The following is a 19935-nucleotide window of genomic DNA, read 5'->3' as shown; positions in this document are numbered from 1 at the left end:
ACAGACCATCCGGGTTAAGGATGCTGACGCCTGTCTGTCTCTACAGGGTTGTCTGGACTGCACTGATTAGGATATGTTTAAAGAGTCATGTAATGACATTGATGAACTTTTTTGTAATAATAAACTTTATTTGTTTTGTAGCTGGATATCCTATCCAGGAGAACATTGTGATCCCTGAAAAACAAAAACTGTTAAAATGATGATGTAACACCCAGCGTTGCCATACTACAACATATTTTAATTAATTAATTAATTAATTAATTAATTAAAAAAACATTATTTTTTCACCTAAACGTCACCATTGATGTTCATTGCAATGCCATTGGTCCTGATATTTGCATATAAATACCCCCCACAGAGGCTGAAATTTACACAAATTAAAAATCTCTGGACTTAACAATTTTTAACCTATGACCTTTGACCTTTAACCCTAATAAAAGTAAGTATAATATGATTTTGTGATCATTAGAATGTCTAGAACATTTTTTATTCATTATTGTGAAAGATATCCCCCAAATGTAAATTATTATTGTTTTATTTTAATAATTATTATAAATGTGCATAAAATTTGCATCATTTCCTCTGATAAGTCCTAGTAGTAAAAAGTAGTAGTAAGGTTGAAATTGTTTTTTTGCAAGTAGAAATGAATCCGGGTTTTACAGGGTTAACTACTTCTATAGTGTTACCAAAAAGGTTTACTGTGTGCACTGTATACACGAATCCACCTGCTGGGACTACATACAGAGACGTGCATGTGTGATCACATGATTGCTTGCTGCCCCCACTCACAGCTCCCACTGTAATTTTCTCTCTGAGTCATCATTTAGTCAAGCTGCGTGTCTGTGGTTACCATAGTAACGTGTGTGTGTGTGTGTGTGTGTGTGTGTGTGTGTGTGTGTGTGTGTGTGTGTGTGTGGGTACGGTACACAGGTTCACCCTGAAAATGAAGAGTGGACGTGTTTCGAGCAGACCGCCAGCCTGGACATCAAGTCATTTTTCGGCTTTGAGAGCACTGTGGAGAAGATCGCTATGAAGCAGTATGCTAGTAGCATCAACAAGGTCCGTTTACACAACTACTAATTACTAGCAATTTACCGTTGCATCACAGTTGTGTATAACAAAGCATAAGTCAGGCATTTTCATCTTGGTAAGAAAATGTGTTGCATTAAAATCACCATAAGGATTTCCTTAATTCTTTCAGCGTCATTGCTGTTGATTAATGGCAATTGAAGCCTATTTCTTTATACTACGCTTACCGCCATTGCTGTTGATTAAGACGTAAGGGAAAACCCCTTCACATCTATTGTAAGTGTTGGCTCATAACTTGCTAGAAGGACCGTAGAGGATTTTAAGTGGCCTATACCACCAACCACATCACATCATTGATTATATCAGTTTATTTGCCACATCTGGATTACATTTATTTTTGATGATTGAATTGTGCTTTCCATTCTTAAAACATTCTCATCTTTTGTCCAGTTTTGCAGTTGCTAATTAACACTGGTAATGATTCTATCACGTACATTGAAGCAGAACTTTATTCTTATTATTGTTTTAGTGTAATGACTTGTAACCATAGTAACTGAAGTGTACCTGTGCTGTCATACGACGGTATCTACTATGAAAGTCCTCAGTCAAAACACTTGGGGAAGGAGACAGCCGAAGAGGCTTCATGCAACCCCTTAGAATAGCTTTGGGAAGTATTTTGCTTGGACAAACTTAAGTTTAAAACGTAATGTAATTTCTGCAACTTTAAACTTTTTTGACAAGCTGGTAAGAGTATATGTTATTAGGCAATGAAAAAGTGAGGTTGCCTTACAAAAATGTAATTTATTCAATACAATTTTCCAAAACAATGGTAAACAGGTTCACGGCAGGAAACTTGTGTACGTGAATAAACAGGCTTCAAAATAAAAGCAATGCAGTTTTAGTCCACGCATAAGGGGGATTAGAAAATAGAACCTACTTTCTAATTTTACAAGTAACCTTTCACGGGCCGGTCAGAGTCAGCCAAAGGACCGCATTTGGCCCCCGGGGCCATGTAATGCCCAGGTCGGTCGTAGATGAAGAAAACATCTTGTTTACTTTTTGTCCTTGCCTCTCCTTCACCTCAGGGCAAAGAGATCATAGAATTCTACCTAAAGGAACTGGACGATGAGGGAATCACCCACGTGCCCCCCTGGGCACCGTCCGCCCCTCCCCTGACACCCCCTGCCAGCCCCCTTTCTACCAGCCCGCCTGTCCCGGTGGCCACACCCGACATCGCCATCCCCCTGCCTGTCAATGCCAAGGACTGCACCACCCAGGACACAGCCAAGGAGGTCAATGGCAGCGAGGCAGACGGCCTAACGGAGAGCCAGGCTGAAGGTTGGTAATCAATCACTGCTGAATAGGCGCTTAATTTTATCTATGGGTAATGTAACATAAGGCTCTCTTTTGTTGGTCAAGGGAATAGAAGAATTGCACTGGAATTTCATTTAGCTTGCAGTGTTTGACTTTGCCATGATAATGTAAGATGTTTGGTGATGCTTGTGTGGTACAGACAAGCTGGATGCAGACTACATCCAGCGTTACCTGGGCGACCTGACGCCCCTACAGGAGAGCTGTTTGATCAGACTACGCCAGTGGTTGCAGGAGATGCACAAAGGCAAAGTAATTCATGCAAGCACACACACACACACACACACACACACACACACACACACACACACACACACACACTATTGAATAAATGTGTGAACATTATATTACACTTACAAGTTGACTATGCACTGGAATTTAGCTTAAGTCCTAACTATATGTGACCATAAAAGTTATATATTTTGTGAAAAGCTTGTTATAGCGCACACACGCACACACACACACACACACACACACACACACACACACACACACACACACACACACACACACACACCCCTGAAAGATTAATTAGGATACATTTAAAGAAGCCACTTAATCTACATGTCATCCCTGACATCCCTGCCTGCTTAAGCCTCTAGTCTAAATGACTTCTGTTTCTCTACAGTTTGTATTTGCACATCCCCACTAACTTTCTTTAACACTCTGTCAAGATCCCTAAGGACGAGCACATCCTGCGTTTCCTGCGGGCCAGGGACTTCAACATGGACAAGGCCAGGGAGTTCCTGTGTCAGTCTCTGACCTGGAGGAAGCAGCACCAGGTGGACTACCTGCTGGAGACCTGGACCTCGCCACAGGTCCTCCTCGACTATTACACCGGAGGCTGGCACCACCACGACAGAGGTAGGCAGCAGCTGCCAACATGAGAGGGTGGGATGGGTGTTGTTGCTGTTTGGGTGCACTGCACCCGCACTGAAATACATTTCGACATTACAGTATAGTATGCCTGTGTGGATATATACACCCACAGCTGGTCATATCCATGTTGTCACCTGGAGAAGACGTGGATCTGCAATTACCCTCCGAGGCTCAAGTTATACACACTCAGAAATGCATCAAGACTAGCCTATTTTGTATTTATTTTCCCCAAATTCAAACCCTCTAGTGGAGGGTTTGAATTAAATAAGAGACCTATATGTTCCCTACTTGATACCAAATAACTTACACACCTTACATGTCACATACCCACATGGTTTCTACTGATGAATTAAGCTATTTAAAATATGCACAATTAGATAATATACAGTAGCTACCAACAAACAGCCGACTGGATGTGTGCTAAGGCTTTGCCTTGTGTCAAACGGCGTTCGGTTGAAATCTTCTATAAGGGCCTGTAGTATGCACAGCACTACGTAGCCTGATAACTGTGTGTTCTGCCAGATGGCCGTCCAATGTACGTCCTGAGGCTGGGCCAGATGGACACCAAAGGACTGGTCCGTGCACTGGGAGAGGAATCTCTGCTTAGGCATGTGAGTAACATTTCTGCAACATGCATTAAAGGGACACTTTTTTTTTTGAAAAAAGAAAAAATTAAGTTAATGATGTTTAGAAGATTTAGAACACTCCAGTCCAGGAAGGAAGTGAGCCCAGTGTCCATGACATCAGAGACACTGGGCTCACTGCTTAAATCTAAAATATCTAAAACCACATATTACACACACAAAGACCCCCAGAAAAGTGTTCTAAATCTTCTAAATGTCATTAACATATATTCTTTTGCAAAGTCCCTTTAATTAATTCACACATTAAATGCCAGGTATTAAGTCATCGCCACTACTACCAGCGTTTTTACTCATTCCAGATCGACCAATTTGTTTTTCAATGCGGATGTAAATGAAAGATATCCCGTTAAAAATATGAGTCTCCCTTCTTTCCCAACGGGGAAAAAAACATTGCAAACCGCAATCTGCCGTTCTTTAGTTATTGGCAGTTGAATATGGCTCTTTTTCCACCAAAAACGCAATCTGGGAAATTAAATCCGATACTGAGATAGAAGCATTTTTATAAATTCTTTAGCGTTGGAGTGGACGGGCTGGAGTGTTTTTGGATCACGTGATTTCCAGTTGTATTCTTCTCTGCAAGTCCTAGCATGATTTATAGGTTGGCGAAGAACGCCCTGTAGCGTAATCACTGAAAACACCAGCTGACATAGATCTAGTCCATGGCAGTCAAGCATTGGACGACGTAGATCTACGTTGTTGGCAGTGTGTGTTAACGGGTATGTTTATGTGCAAGCGAGAGCTTCCTCTCATCATAGTAAAATCTGCAATGTTAATTTAACTCCTGAGAGTATAATAATGGACCCAAATGATCCTGTAAGGCTGTATGAACATCAACCGTCCTCTTGTGTTCTCTGTGTTTCAGGTGCTGTCCATCAATGAAGAGGGCTTAAGACGGTGCGAGGAAAACACCAAGGTGTTTGGTCGACCCATCAGGTAAACCTGCAGTGCACACGTCTCTTGTTAATAATCACAATCGGCGCCGGGATTTTTTATTTTTTATTTTTTTATTTTTATCCCACAATTTTGTAACCCAGTTTTCTTTTCACCCAGTGCCAATTATCTAATCATGTAATCCTGGGCGCTACACTTCCTCTGCCAACCTGGGGGGGCAGCGGACTGACCTCATGCCTCCTCCTATGCATGAGGAGTCCAAGCTGCTTCTTTTCACCTGACAGGGGGGAATTTCCCCGGCCGGACGTAGCGCGTGGAAGGGACACGTTATTCCGACCTTCTAGCTGTGAGGCGACAGCACTACCAACTGTGCCACCGTGCCCCGGCGCCGGGATTTCTTTCAAAATAGCAGCTCGGGGTGCCGCGCAGATATGGCAGCTTTTACTCTGAAAGCCCCCCCCTTCCGTTCCGTACAAAAACTGGGAGAAATGATGTTGTTTTCTTACCTCGCTATGATTATGATACGGGGGGAGGGGGGAACGATTATAAAAACATTTCGTCTCTGGTTCTGGCCACTGATATTGTCCTTCTATTGCGTGAGCAGGCTGTTTTCAAATGATCTAACTTTCTCAGTTACAATAGCTGTAGGAAGAGGCAAAAGCCTCAGTAAAATGACCTCAGACATTTTAGAAATAGAGGAATGGAAGCGCTGCAGGGATCTGTTAGTGGCTCTTAGATGGGTGCTCTTTGGTGATACCTCAGACATGTTTGAAAGTGAAAAGTGAAATATCCCTTTAAGCTATTTGGGTTCATCACAGGTGCCTGATTTACATCTACAGTGAGCAAGTCGAGAAGAGTCTGAACTGCTAGAACAATCTAAAGTATGCACTGACTGGAGAGAGACAGACCTAATGGAGAATGGTATCTAAAGTATGCACTGCCTGGAGAGAGACAGAATGGTATCTCTTACTTATAGTATCTCTTAGCTGACAGATCTATCAGAGTGGAGTGGGTGAAGTGAGGTGGCTGGGAGAGAAGCCAAGCAGGAATAGGACACAAATGACTGCGATTAACAATTTATTTTTTATTTTTTTGCATTGAACATTGGAACGTTACAACTTGTATTTCTGTTTGCCTTTTAGGATTCATAATCACAAATTGCACAGGGCAGATAATTATGACAAAAAACTTAAATAAATATACAAAAGAAATCACTGACACATTAAAAAAAAAATATATATTATTTCTTTCCAAAAACACAACACCGATCAACTATTTCCACAAATGTATTTATTTTTTATTTCTTTAATGTATGGACATTTTTCAACGTGGGAACGATTGACGATTATGCAAAAATTAATTGCGATTATCTCAATCAATTGCGATTAGGCGATTATGTAGTAATTGTGACAGGCCTATGCAGGAATGCATGTGAAGTGAGCTACGAGGGAGGGGTGTTGACAGTGTTAGCCAGAGGCGCTTTCATAACTTCATGTCTGTTTGACATGTTTAGTGGTTCGATGGGAGCCGTTTACGACTGTATTACTGTACACTAGTATACAGTGTTCTGTTCCCGATGAAGCCATTTAACGTCTTGAACAAAGGGCTTGAAAATATGGTACTACATGCAATAACATATTAATTTTGTTATTTTCTTGTGACATTGCTTATAGAGTACTTTCAATTGTATTCATAGTGTGTGTGTGCGTCTGTGTGTGTGTGTCGTCTGTGTGTGTGTGTGTGTGTGTGTGTGTGTGTGTGTGTGTGTGTGTGTGTGTGTGTGTGTGTGTGTGTAGCTGTTGGACGTGTGTGGTGGATCTGGAGGGTCTGAACATGCGTCACCTATGGAGGCCAGGCGTGAAGGCTCTGCTGAGGATCATAGAGGTGGTGGAGGCCAACTACCCTGAGACACTGGGCCGTCTGCTGATACTCAGAGCTCCCAGAGTCTTCCCTGTGCTCTGGACACTGGTGAGACCCAGGAAGGAGACGCATGCACGCACTGTAGTAGGCCTACAGCACAAAATCCTGAGTTTTAAGTTTGATGGTGTGTTTTCAGGACACAAAGTAATTTAGTTTTTCATTTCAAGACACTGTTACACGTGACGTCAGTGCAAAGATGTAAATTCACACTGGGCCGACGACGTGATTTTGTTTATTCGTGCAAGTTGACATTTTCCAACTTGACGTGAACAAACGCAAATGATCTTGTGGTCAAACTAGCATGAATAACTAAAATCTTTATCACCTCCATGTAAACACACTGTGACAGTGTAAATATCTATACTCAATTTAACCTGGTTAAATCAGCAATCATGATTTTGTAGCATAGCTGCAGTTTTCTCATGCCTTACACTTACATAGTAGGTACATTACATTACTAAGGAGGTCATATTTGATTGTAGTACTAGTGCTCATGCACACCAGCAAATAGACATTGATTTGGTGCGAACGAGATAGTGACTGTGGAGGAATACAAGTACTTGGGCACAACAATTGATTCCAAGCCATCATGGAATTCCAACACTGATGCTATCTATAAGAAAGGTCAGCAGAGGCTGCATTTTATGCGCAGACTGAGACAGTGTATAACGTGGAAAAAAGTTGAATTATAAAATCAACAATGTATCCAAAGCTGGGGTACAACTTTAGAGTATGACAGCAATGTGTGAGACCCAGGTACTCGGCAAGGGGAAAGCTATTGCTTGGGATAAAACGGCATCGAAAGTAATCAACAACTTACCGTATACTATAAAAACTGGTCAAACATTGGCCAAATTGTCAAAGGCAAAAATGTTGAAAATACGCCTCGGGTGGGGGGTCCCCAGCTCAAATTTGATTGCGAACTCAGTGAGCACTTACTATGAGACCTAGCAGATCATGTCTGTCTGTGTGTCTGTCTGTCTGTCTGTCTGTCCCGCTTTTGTGCCCATATATGGAGCTGAGTGATTTGTGTCACCATGACTCAGCCATAACCATATAAGGAGTCCCCAAAGCAGCTATACGTCCAAAACCCAAATATGTACGAGCTGCGTTCGCTTCCCGCGTTTGCGCGTCTTACTGGTTATTTGAACTGAGACGTGAAAAGGTTGAGAACCACTGCTACATTAACATGAGTAATCTCGGTCCGTCTTCCATGCTAGGTGAGTCCGTTCATCGATGAGAACACCCGCAAGAAGTTTTTGATCTACGCAGGTAATGACTACCAGGGCCCTGGAGGAATGGTGGACTACATTGACAAGGAGATCATTCCTGACTTCCTGGGGGGAGAGTGCATGGTGAGTGTGTTTATTTGTTTGCTTGCATGCGTGTGTGTGTGTGTGTGTGTGTGTGTGTGTGTGTGTGTGTGTTTAAACTAAGATAATAACCTCTTCATAAAGATATTTTTAGTTTTGCATTAGGGGTGTCCCAATCACATTTTTTTTGCTCCCGATCTGATTCCGATCTGATTTTGATTTTCTCCCGATCCGAAATTTATATTTTATAGAACATTTATGCCATATCACATGATATGGATATAATACTGATACTAGGGATGTCCCAATCACAAATTTTTGCTCCCGATCCGATTCCCATCATTTGAAAATGACACGATTAGCCCCGATTTACGATAAAGTGATCGGATCAGGACAACCCTAGTAATTTCACTACTTCCAAGTTCCATGGTCAGAGATGTAGTGATCTAGTCGGAACAGCCACTATGAGATCGATGTATTGCTACTCAAAAGCCTGAATTGATGAGACAAAAGAGAGACACGATTATTTTTGTTTAGTTTTTATAGTAGCTTGTTTAAAAAAAACGATTTCTTTCTCTGCACAACCCAACAAACACCACAAACAAAATTACACAAACAACTGTTACCCAAAAAACTAAACGAGTAGACAATTGGAAAGAAACGACTAATGGAAAGGAAAGTAACCAATACGTACACAGCAGACACAGACACCATCACCAACAATGATACAAAAATTATATATAACACAATTAAACTAAACTGGCATTACATTACACCACTGCTCATTTGCACCAGGACCATTTTGCTGAGAATTCCACCAGGCTACCAAACAGTTGAAAACTCAGTCTTTCCACATGTAAAATTATGCCAACTAGCTCTCTCAGCCATGAGTCAAATGGTTAGCACAGAGTCTGATTTCCACAGCCTTCAGAATGCATCTCGTGGCAATGTTCATATCAATACACTACTGCTGCTGGGGTTGAGTCCTTCAAGAACGGTGAATTGTCCAAGCAAAGATGTTTCTGTGTCGGGAGCTATTTGTTAAACACTGATTACCATTGAAGTTGGATAATTACAAGACACAAGACATGTCGAAAGTTGGTGTGTTAAAGTAACATCAGTACACCTACATCTGCTGCACACTGGTAGACATAATTCTGAATCAGTTCTAGATTTTGTAAAGTTGTGGGACAAGCAAGGTGTAGAATACCAACCACCTTTTTAGAATGTCTTTCCTGACACGTGTGTGTGTGTGCGTGTGTGTGTGTGTGTGTGTGTGTGTGTGTGTGTGTGTGTGTGCATGCTCTTGCAGTGTGAGGTGCCAGAGGGTGGCCTGGTTCCCAAGTCAATGTACCGTACAGCTGAGGAGCTGGAGAACGAGGATGTCCGCCTGTGGACTGAGACCATCTACCAAACTGCCAGCATCTTCAAGGGAGCTCCACACGAGGTTTGACCCAACACAGAACACGCCTCTCTAATAGTGGTCTCAAACTGTGAAGGCAATCACTAGGGAGGGGAGGAAACAACGTCACAAGAGCCAAAATTGTGTGTAGGAAGGGGCGGTAATTGGAAATGTATAATGTAGATCGGTATTGAGCAAACAATAGTGGCCACTGGTTTGTCCAGTGCTTCAGTTTATTTCTGAAGTCTGTCACTGCCCCCTAGTGGATTTAGCATGTAACACCTAGTAGATTTAACATGTCATGTCCTTATGCTGCTCCTAAGAGAAATGGAACCTTGCATTCAGCCTTTAACCTGGTGCAGACTTCTTACACAATCATTTAAAAGCACGAGTCGGTCCCCCGCAAAACAGTTAGCTTTGTGTCTTCATTTCAGAGATCAGCACAGTCATGGATAGATTAACATGACCATGGTTCCTGGGCACAAACCCACCACGGCCCCCCTCTTTCGCAGGTTGCCCTCAGTGATGCATAGGTAGCATTATGCAATCCATAACGGTCTGTGCTACCGCGCCATATGAGTTCATTCAGCTGGAAATCTGTTTTATTTCAGGTTAATGAGCGTGTGACCTCTCAAACAGATGTTCCCATTTCTCTGTTCTGTTCTTACTTTGCCTTCAACATTATCTCTCATGTTGGTCGTTAGTCTTTCCCTTTTTTTTCTTCTCAAAATGCCTTGCGCCTGGCCTATCGGTCCAGGCACATGCCATATATAGGGTCTGGCCTGACAGCGTGTCGCATGTTCGAGTCCTGCTCATGACGACCTTTGCTGCATGTCTCCCCCTGTCTCTCTCTCCCTCGTTCCTGTCAATCTTCACTTGAATCTATCAATAAAGGCAGAAAAGCCAAAAACAAACCTTTTATTTATTCCGCTCTGCCACAGTCTTTTCAGTGCATACTCTTATTTTCAAGGCCAAAAAATCCCGAGACCTTGAAACGGAAGTAAAAAACGGCTGTGTAAAGTTTCACACAAAAGCATACATTTTGTAACCACGATCAGCAACCCTTATGTTATGGGTCATTTTTGAGTAAAACGCAATCTGGTAAAATTATCTTTAATAATTTCTGGTTTTATCAATCGCCTGGTAACCAAGAGCTATTCATATGACTCGATCAAACGTAATCAATAAACTCTCAAATGACGGAATATTCCGTCAATCAATGGCAGTGAATGTGCTAATCCTTCTCTTCTTGCCTCCTATGACCACTTCCTTCCACACCCAGCTGCTGATAGAGATCATCGATGCCTCCTCAGTGATCACCTGGGACTTTGACGTGTGCAAAGGGGATGTGGTGTTCAATATCTACCACTCCAAGCGGGCCCCACAGCCACTGCGCAAGGACCCCCTGGGAGGGGTCAGCTCCCCGGGAGGCAACAATGTCCAGCTCATTGAAAGGTCGTGGACCCTGGGCCAGGATTACAGCATGGTGGAGTCCCCACTCTGCTGCAAGGAGGGAGAGAGTGTTCAGGTAAGACTCGGTGGTGGTAGGGGCAGACCAAGAGAGGCAGGGGGTAGTTTGTTCCACAGTGGAGGCACTAGCAAAAGCATGAACCCTCCAGTTAAGTGCTTTAGTTTAGTTAACTGAGACTGTGGAACAAGCAATGTTTTATCTCACAGAGTAAAAGGCAACTAAAATGTTCTTAGCTCATCTAAACGGTAACTAGAAAGGATGAAAATGAAAAAGGGATAGTCTTGGGATGATTGAGGACAGATGATGATGATGAAGAAGATGATGAACCCCATGCTGTCCCCAGGGCTCCCACATAACACGGTGGCCAGGTTTCTACATCCTGCAGTGGAAGTTCCATAACATGGCAGCCTGCGCTGCCACCAACCTCCCCTGCATGGATGACGTGTTGGCCACCCTGCAGGTCTCCTCGCACAAGTGTAAAGTCATGTACTACACAGAGGTGCTTGGCTCGGAGGACTTCAGGTTGGTAACTGTGTGACAGAGAGAGAAAATATGTGTTCATATCTAATATTTATAAGCCACATGTTGGTAATATATTTGTTCACGATGGTGGTGTTTTTATTGTGTTATTATTATTACTTGCGCAAGCAGAGCACGCAAGTACTAGTTTCGCCCAGGACGATATTCGATGCGTATGCACCGTCCCAGCATATTCCATGCGTATGTACCGTCCCAGCATATTCCATGCGTATGACGTCAGGGTATAACTGGTATAACTAGCTCTCTATGATGACGTTATAAAGATGTGGATTAAAGGACCCAATGCCAGAGTGTAATTGGTTTTCGATGGTGACGTAATGACGATATGTTTTAGTGTCGGGAGGATTAAAGGTAATGCTCCTATGTATAAATGTATGTAATCTGTCACCACTGCCGTATCAGGCACAAGTAGTCATTACGTCATTTGCTGGGACGGTGCATATGCATCGAATATGCTGGGACGGTGCATACACATCAAAAGTGGTGCAAAGTAACCACAGTATACCGCTAATCAATTTACAAATGACATATACATATACACAGAGGCATTTAGTAATAATATCACTATAGTCCAAGATTAAGTACATTTAAAGCAATTGACAATTTAAAATTAATAATTATACTGTATACGTGATAACATTTTATTTCAGTTTATATACCTTTTTTTTCATCGGATATCAATGATTTATTTTTCTTTGAGAAACTAAAAAGGGATCCAGAATAATTCTAAATCGATAAAACTGTATTTCTTTTATAGATGGAAACTTGTACCATACGGGAGCTATTTGTAATACATTCATAATACTACTTTTTTTTACATGCATAAAGTAGGTAGGTAGCAAATAGCTAAACCTAATAATTCAACATTTCAAACGTTCCTTCACAGAGAAGCTGAGATTTGACAGTTTGTAGCGGTCAACAGTACTTGCGCACTCTGCTTGCGCACTAGTAGGCCATTTATGGCCTACTAGTGTGCAACAAGCAAGTAGGCACTCGACAGAGTGCAGTTCTATAGTTGTTAATATTATGACACTAGCTTCTTTGACTCTTAATTTCTCACGTGTATTGTGTTTCAGTATTGCCCCTCTACAATATATCACTAGTGCCATTATAAAGTTTCATCTTTTGATTAATTAAATCTGCAAAATGACTACAAGTTCACAAGCATCATGAATGAATTGTCCATAAGCCCTGATCTATTAAATAGGAGCCTTCCCTCCCTGTAAGACTTAATTTTATTTAGCACCAGCCTTTTCCTTTCAATGCTCTTCTGTTCCATCACTCACCAACCCCTCCTTCTCTCGGTCTCTTCCTGTGAAGAACGGCTTGCTGTGATGTGCGGAGTTTGTAAGTGGCCAGTGTTTGCCCCATTTTGTTCCCGTTAGCTTTAGCTTAGCATCATTGCTGCTTTTGGCTTTTAATTTCATTGGTCCTTCTCTAGCAGTTACAGGAAAGGAGATACTTGTTTGCACCGATGTTGCAAACGGCTCATTGGCATCAGCTAAGAGCCTGCCATAGACTTTCTCAATGCTTTCTCAATGCACCTTGCTTGCATTGGAGAAAAGGTCCTCACCCTGAGGCCATGGTCTTACTATCCACTTGCTGGCTAAACCAAATTGCTTGCATGACTAACAATATAAGTGTACTTGATGTTTGAGTCAATTATGTGTGTCCACTGACTCCACCCACATACACTTATAGCAAAGGCCTTTGTTTTTATGCAACCATCTAATTTGTACTACCAACCTAACAAACCCCACCTAGCAACATTACAAACAGTGAGTGAGTGCCATGTAACTTGTTCATAACAGGAGGGTATTTTGACAATTGTGATTGGCCTCATTTTAGCTAAAATGGAGCGCAAAACCGTACACGTGTCATACTAATGCAGATCGGGTGGCAGCCAAGCAGGGGGGGATTACTCATTACTGCATTTATTTGATAGTACAGTGGAGATTGCCCTGGCTGAGACAGGGAGAGAGTCTGGAGTGACAAGCAGCAAAGGTCTGTCGGGCTGCAGGAATCGACCCAAGACTTCGATTCCTGGGCATCATAATAGGCTGCATCAGAGCCTATTATGGTCCACTCCTTTTTTTCCCTCTACACAAAATATCTTATTCCGAAAATAGCACATCTACGTGTGTTGTGACCTTTTATAGATCTGCTATTTTCACCAAATATTCACCCCAGAATAGGGACATTAGGGTTTTTGTGGTTAAAATACAGGATAAACAATAAACTTGCCTGCCTATAATGAAAGGCATGTTTAAGACACTGAAACCAGATGCCTTTTAGGGTATGGAGTTTGCTATATTAATTATAGATAACGTTTTTCTTTAGAGAGAAATGGGTTGATATCGGTCTTCCTGTTAAAAAAAAAATTGGAATCTGTATCGGTCTTGAAAATCAGATGATCAGATGACCTCTATTTTTTTTAACCTGAGTCCTAATCTATGCATCAGATTTTTTTAATCAGATTTTCATGTCCTCCTCAATATAGAATAAGATTCCGTTAAAATAAAATCTGGGAAGTCACCCTTTAATCAACTGAATGTGATTTTTATTTACCTCATTATATAACAAATGGCTCAATTGTAGCTTTTGACAAGGGAAGTAGGTTACGCTTTAATTGTATATAACAATAAAAACAATCCCTAACTTTTGCCCCCATATAAATTATGCCTCAACTTCCTTTCACACTACTCTTGACTCCAATGAGCATCTTCTTTGCACACAAGTATTTTAGTAAAACAACTCTGGAACATAAAGCAAAAGCATTTTGGCATCCACTCTTGCCCAATGCTGGTGTTTGGCTTGGTATCCATATTCTATTAGAGCCTGAACCTTGACTGTCTAACAGAGTGAAACTGTTCTCTTCTATTTCAATTTGGCTGTATGGTTCTCAGTCTACATCATGATCACTGGGTTGGATAGAGCACGGGCTAGAAAGAACTTGGGCCCCTTCCCTACTTCCTTCACAGGTATTACTGATGATTCTAATGAAGGCTCTGTTCCATTCTTGTCAAACGGAGTCAGGGTGCTGCTGTTGGGCATGTTGGCTCACTGGAAACACTCTCCTACACCAGTGGGTCTCAAAGTGTCCTTGAGTGGGTTACAAATGGCCCTGTACGGGTGTGTAACTCTGAGAGTTATATGGGGGTCCTTGAAATTAAAAGGTTTGAGAACCACTGTACACTAAATGGAACAGAACCTTAATTAATATCATTGGTAACATCGATAGTAGGGAAGGGGCCCGGAAGTAGGAAGAGTTCTTCTGTGTGCATAGAGCCTATTGGTTCACTGGCAGACTTGGTAGCTAAAGTCTTAGCTAAAGGGTAACATGCAAACTAATGGCACTCTTTCTGGTTGTTCCTTTTCTCCCCCCATTATCTCCATCTGTCCTCAGGGGCTCAATGACCAGCCTGGAGTCGAGCCACAGCGGTTTCTCTCAACTCAGCGCCACCTCCTCCAGCCAGTCGCAGTCTAGTTCCCTGATCTCCAGATAGAAAATGGAAGCAGAGTAACTACACTCTGGACTGCGATACCTACAAAATCTACTTTTTTCCAGTTCACCCTCAAGTCAACTACTTTCCGTCCCTCCCTCCTTCTTATGACTCTGTATTTCTAGTCAGTCACAATGTGGAACTGAAGCATGCTTGCACAAACGGAGGAGAAAGACAAAAAAATCCAGAGCAAAAAAGTAGAAACAGACTGTACCATTTAAAAAAGGGCTGTTTTTTGTTGTTTTTTTGCACAAAGGTCATGTATTTTTCTCGCCTGGCATCTCTTTCAGGATACAGGTAGAATCTGAACATAATCGGGACAAGTTTGCTTTGTGTCTCTTACCAAGAGAGGCTAACAAGTGGTTGACTGTCAACTTAGTTGATAGTCTGGTGCCTTCAGGGCACTGAAAGAAGCAATATGTTCTTCTGCGGAAACGGTGGGACTCGTTGAAGAAACAGGAGGCACTGTTACATGTATCCATCTGCACTTACACACACGCGCACACACACGCACACAATCACTTCATTGTGCAAGGGACTAAGAAGACCGGATGGGCTGTTACTGCAAACACTTGTGCGTGAGTGCATGCGTAATTGCGTATACACACGCGCGCACGCACATTAAATACTTGTTGCTATGTATGCAAACAGTCCTTGCCATATCACCAGTTGGGTGTGTTTAACCTGGTGCATTTTAGGTCCAGTTTGAGTGGTTGGTATTCACTTTTGGGCTAAATGGCACTTGTTATTTTTTTTTTTAGATTTAGTTTAAACCTACACAGAAGCCCCTTTTCCACCGGTTGGTTCCCAATGGGAACCGGTTCAGTTCTTTTTGGTTCTTAGTCCATGAGCCAGAGCTCCAAAATTGTAACGTTAATTATGAATTGAGTGTGCAAAACCATACCTATATTAGATTATTATATTAGAACTTCTCCAATTGAGTACTAAGACAATGATTTATTGTATTACAAATTTTACATTTTTTTAGGAAATGTAGGAAAATATGCAAAATAATCGAAAATATGAAAAAGCTACTACTGTGGAAGTGTTATCATGTATTAATTTACTTGTATTGATCCTATAAATAATTTAATATAGGTCTAGTTTTTCCCACCAATTTTGGAGCTCTGGCTCATTGACTAAGAACCAAAAAGAACTGAACCCGTTCGGTTCCCATTGGGAACCAACCGGTGGAAAGGGGGTCAGAGTGCCAGATTGGATGCCAAAATGATACGAAATTGTGACTGAGTTTAAAGGACAACTTCACCACTTTACAACCTTATCCACTTTATAATCTCCATATAATTGGTCCGCACATGCTCATGATAAAATAGCACAATTTTTTCTACTCTGTCTGTCTCATAGGAGGACTATGGGCAGAATACGAAGATAGGTTGAAAAGTGGTGAAGTCGTCCTAAGCCTGGCATTCATAATGTGGTCTCGTGTGGTGAACCTTCAACCATTTGGCGACTGAGTAGGCTAAAACCAACCGTGAAATGCTTTTTCTAATGCTGTTTGACCCAGGAATGGTCCTTCTTGACGAGGTAATCTGCTAGAAGCAATAACCCAAGTTTGAATTTGTATTTTGTGAAATATTAATTTTTCTCTTCAAAATGTACAGTATGTGGCCCAGAGATGCTCAGAACGGAGCCCTTTCAGTTACCGGTATGTGCTAATCACAAGCAGACTGATGGGCAGAGAGGTAGGCCAGCTAATGTGGTAAATGGATACATTATGTGACATAGATGTCGCACGTTTGCTATCATGCAGTTTCCATTTGAATCCGAATTGAATGGGACATTTATTTATTAATAAAATATATTTTTTAACCAAGATCATTATTGGAATGGCCACTGTTTCGTTTCTAGGATTGAGAAGCACCTGTAAAGATGCTATGGGGAGAGACAGCCTTGTCATTGATTTATGATTGTGCTACTGAGTGGTTTGCCAAGCAATGAACTGCCTGAATTTGGAGGGTTCATGACTTGATCAAAACTGCCATGATATATCAGTGGTGTAGATTGAGCATGCATAAACGAATGTTATTTTTGGATAGAGCTTATCATTTGCTCCTGCGCGCCTTTAGTATGTATTGATACTCTACATGTACTAGTGTTTTTATTACGTTTATTTTGGGAGGTTGATGCAGTGTTGCTGTATGCACACACGATAATGGGGTTTACATTTCTGAAATACTTCTAGTGATTTGACAGCCATGTGTCAGTTTAGCCTTTGTAATCGGTGTTTTTTTTCTTCTCTCTTGTGGATTACTACTTTGGTTAGATGATGATCAACTGTGGAATACTGTAATTGATGTAATGCGTCCAAGCGAAACATAAATACTAGTTCAATCTATACATAATTGCCTATACAGGATGTGTTTCAGTCAACGAAGAGTAAAGTTGAGCACATATCAAAATGGGGTAATTGGTAAACATCCATTACAACAATAGATCTGTGATCATGGAGTTTTGAAGGCAATGCAGATGTGTACTCCTTACAATGGGCAACTAATTTGTTTGAACATTTTGTGTTTAGAGATGTACAGTACATGTTATTGGAAATTGGAAACATTTCCCTTGTGTATCACCACCTTAAGTAACGGAAGTTTTGGGACTCAGATTATCCCAGATAGGGGACTGATGATTTTCCAGAAATCATTGCCTAGTAGTTACTTGTTTTGAACTCCTCCAGGAACACTGCTGTTTTCAAACCATGCAATGAAAAGGTCAGTGGTTGATGATCCCATGATATCCATCTGTCATTACTTGCAATAACATGAAATACTTTACTGAGAAAGGGACCTGCTTAGAATGAGGGCTATTTTATTGATTGGGGGAGTGAAAGGATGATTAAATAAAGTAATGTGACAAGAAGAAGTAGGTCGGGAGTGGCTTATTGTCTGTATCAGCCGGTAACACGTGGGAGTCTATCCCCGTTACAATACGCTAGACCCCTGGGAGATGGATTGCTGAGGTGGAGCGCCACACCTACCATCAGCTCCAAGTACTTCCCACACGACTTGCTGGACCAAACCGTGCTACTCATGCAACTGTACGCTTGCATCTTTTGAATATGTATGTTAGTGCCAGTTCTCAACGTTGTTCTAGCCCATAGGCCTACATTGCATTTATAAGTACCCAATAGGTAGGGGGAGATCTCCGATTAAGTCTCATTTAAAGATCAGCACAATACCGCTTACTGTTCAACGTAGCTGTTTTCATTTTCTGCTTCCTTTATTGTATCTTCATCTTTTGACATACAATAATTACACCTGTATTCTTCTTACACCTGTGTAGATACTTTACATTACTATAGAAATGTTAAAGGACAACTTTCTTTTTTTTCAACCAAGGTTCATGTTTTAGGTTGTTAGAGAAAGTAAAAGGTGAACAGTATTTTTATTTATTTTTTTAATTAGCTGGTTTCTTTCATTAACTATTTTTGAGGGGTTCTAGCCCCTCCTATATACAGCTTTTCATCACAACACGTGTCACATTTGTCACGCAAAGGATCATTTGCGTCATGTGGATGAGAAAATCGACTTTTCTAAACACAGTGCAACTGTTTTAATTCAACCCGGGCATATATATATATATATATATATATATACACACACACACACATACAAACTATGTGTTTTTAACATTGTATCATCATGGTTAAAAGATAATAATATAAGTTGACAAATTAATTCACGAGGAAGTATATTCATTTTTTTATTGGATGATGTACGATGATAAGAGTGCCCCTCACTTCACACGGGTGTGATTTTTTTAAATTAATTTAACAGATGTTAGTACAGCCTAGTCCAGTGATACTCAACCTCAGGCCCGCGGGCCACATCAGGCCCGCGGGACCATTATGACTGGCCCACCAATGAAAATCTAAAAAAAAGAAAAAAAAATCTGGAAAATGAAATAAAAATAAATAAATCTGAATGAAGTTATCTTTAATTACATTATTATAAGTAATACTATTAGAGTTGTACTATTACTCGAACGAAAATAAAAGCTTGGGGGGGGGGGGGGGGGGATGCAATGCAAATTAAAGACATATACTGTGTATCCCTATTCCCTGACATAATTTTATAGCTAAACGGACAGAATTCTATTTTATTTGAATGATGAAACCCAGCTGCCATTAATAGTTGGAAATGGAAATGGAAATTGCGGAAATTGCGGAAATGGAAATTGCGGAAATTGCGGAAATTGTAATTGCGGAAATGGTGGAAATGGAAATTGCGGAAATGGAAATTGAGGAAATTGCGGAAATGGAAATTGCGGAAATGGTAATCAAACTCCTTCGAGGGGACATAGTCCCCCTGAAGATGATTGATTGTCAAGAAATCAATAGCCCGCGAAGCCAGGTCAGAGACTAGAGGGTATTACCTCAAACTGAACCTGTGGTGGCCAACTCCAACCCATTGACTGGGTACGCTTTTGATGGTGTGGAATGGAATGGCCAATATCCTGTTCATGTCTTCTCGATATTGTACAAATCTGGGGGTGGCTGTTATAAAGGCTTTCAAGTCATATGGATATTTGATTAGGTTGAAATAGTTAAGCACTAATATTGGTACTCCATATATCTGACATATCTAATTAACATATGGAAGTCTGACATCACAAATTCCATATTTGGACCAGGTTGATTGAGCTCCATATATGGATATAGTTGACTATCGTGTCAACATATAAGATATTTGTGCCTTACAACTCAGATATCTCTGCAGGGATCAGGGATCTAGACATCTCGGTTCTTACCGAACACCACTGCGACAAATCGGTGCTGTTAGGCAGCGGTTTGTGTGTGGCGTCAACCAGATCTCAGTCAGCCCATTATTTAAGTTTTTTTTTATTGTGCTGTAGGGATAGAGATAGGAAGCAACAGACTGAAATAGATAAGGGACAGACAGAGATAGACCGACGGACGAGACATGAGTGAGACAGACGAGAGGGAGAGAAAAGA

General features: G+C 41.3%; 1 protein-coding gene across 2 annotated transcripts in view; it reads left to right on the top strand.

The window, feature by feature from the left end:
* The window catches only part of LOC308313237 (SEC14-like protein 1), a 39684-nt gene extending 21838 nt beyond the window's left edge, over positions 1-17846 (top strand). The window contains exons 5-17 of one of the 2 annotated variants that reach the window (XM_080760239.1): positions 931-1059; positions 2115-2367; positions 2543-2652; positions 3075-3264; positions 3802-3890; positions 4786-4856; positions 6611-6782; positions 7955-8089; positions 9360-9494; positions 10732-10977; positions 11264-11442; positions 12781-12807; positions 14867-17846. In XM_080760239.1, the coding sequence (XP_080616365.1) occupies positions 931-1059; positions 2115-2367; positions 2543-2652; positions 3075-3264; positions 3802-3890; positions 4786-4856; positions 6611-6782; positions 7955-8089; positions 9360-9494; positions 10732-10977; positions 11264-11442; positions 12781-12807; positions 14867-14966 (1836 nt within the window). In that variant the 3' untranslated portion in view covers positions 14967-17846. The remainder of the gene's footprint in view (positions 1-930; positions 1060-2114; positions 2368-2542; positions 2653-3074; positions 3265-3801; positions 3891-4785; positions 4857-6610; positions 6783-7954; positions 8090-9359; positions 9495-10731; positions 10978-11263; positions 11443-12780; positions 12808-14866) is intronic. The other variant, XM_080760240.1, reaches the window with a different exon arrangement.
* The last annotated feature ends 2089 nt before the right edge of the window (positions 17847-19935 follow it).

This window comes from Protomyctophum bolini (assembly GCF_963924005.1).
Source record: "Protomyctophum bolini genome assembly, chromosome: 3".
Taxonomy (NCBI): Eukaryota; Metazoa; Chordata; class Actinopteri; order Myctophiformes; family Myctophidae; genus Protomyctophum; species Protomyctophum bolini.
This window is presented reverse-complemented; position numbering and strand designations above follow the sequence as displayed.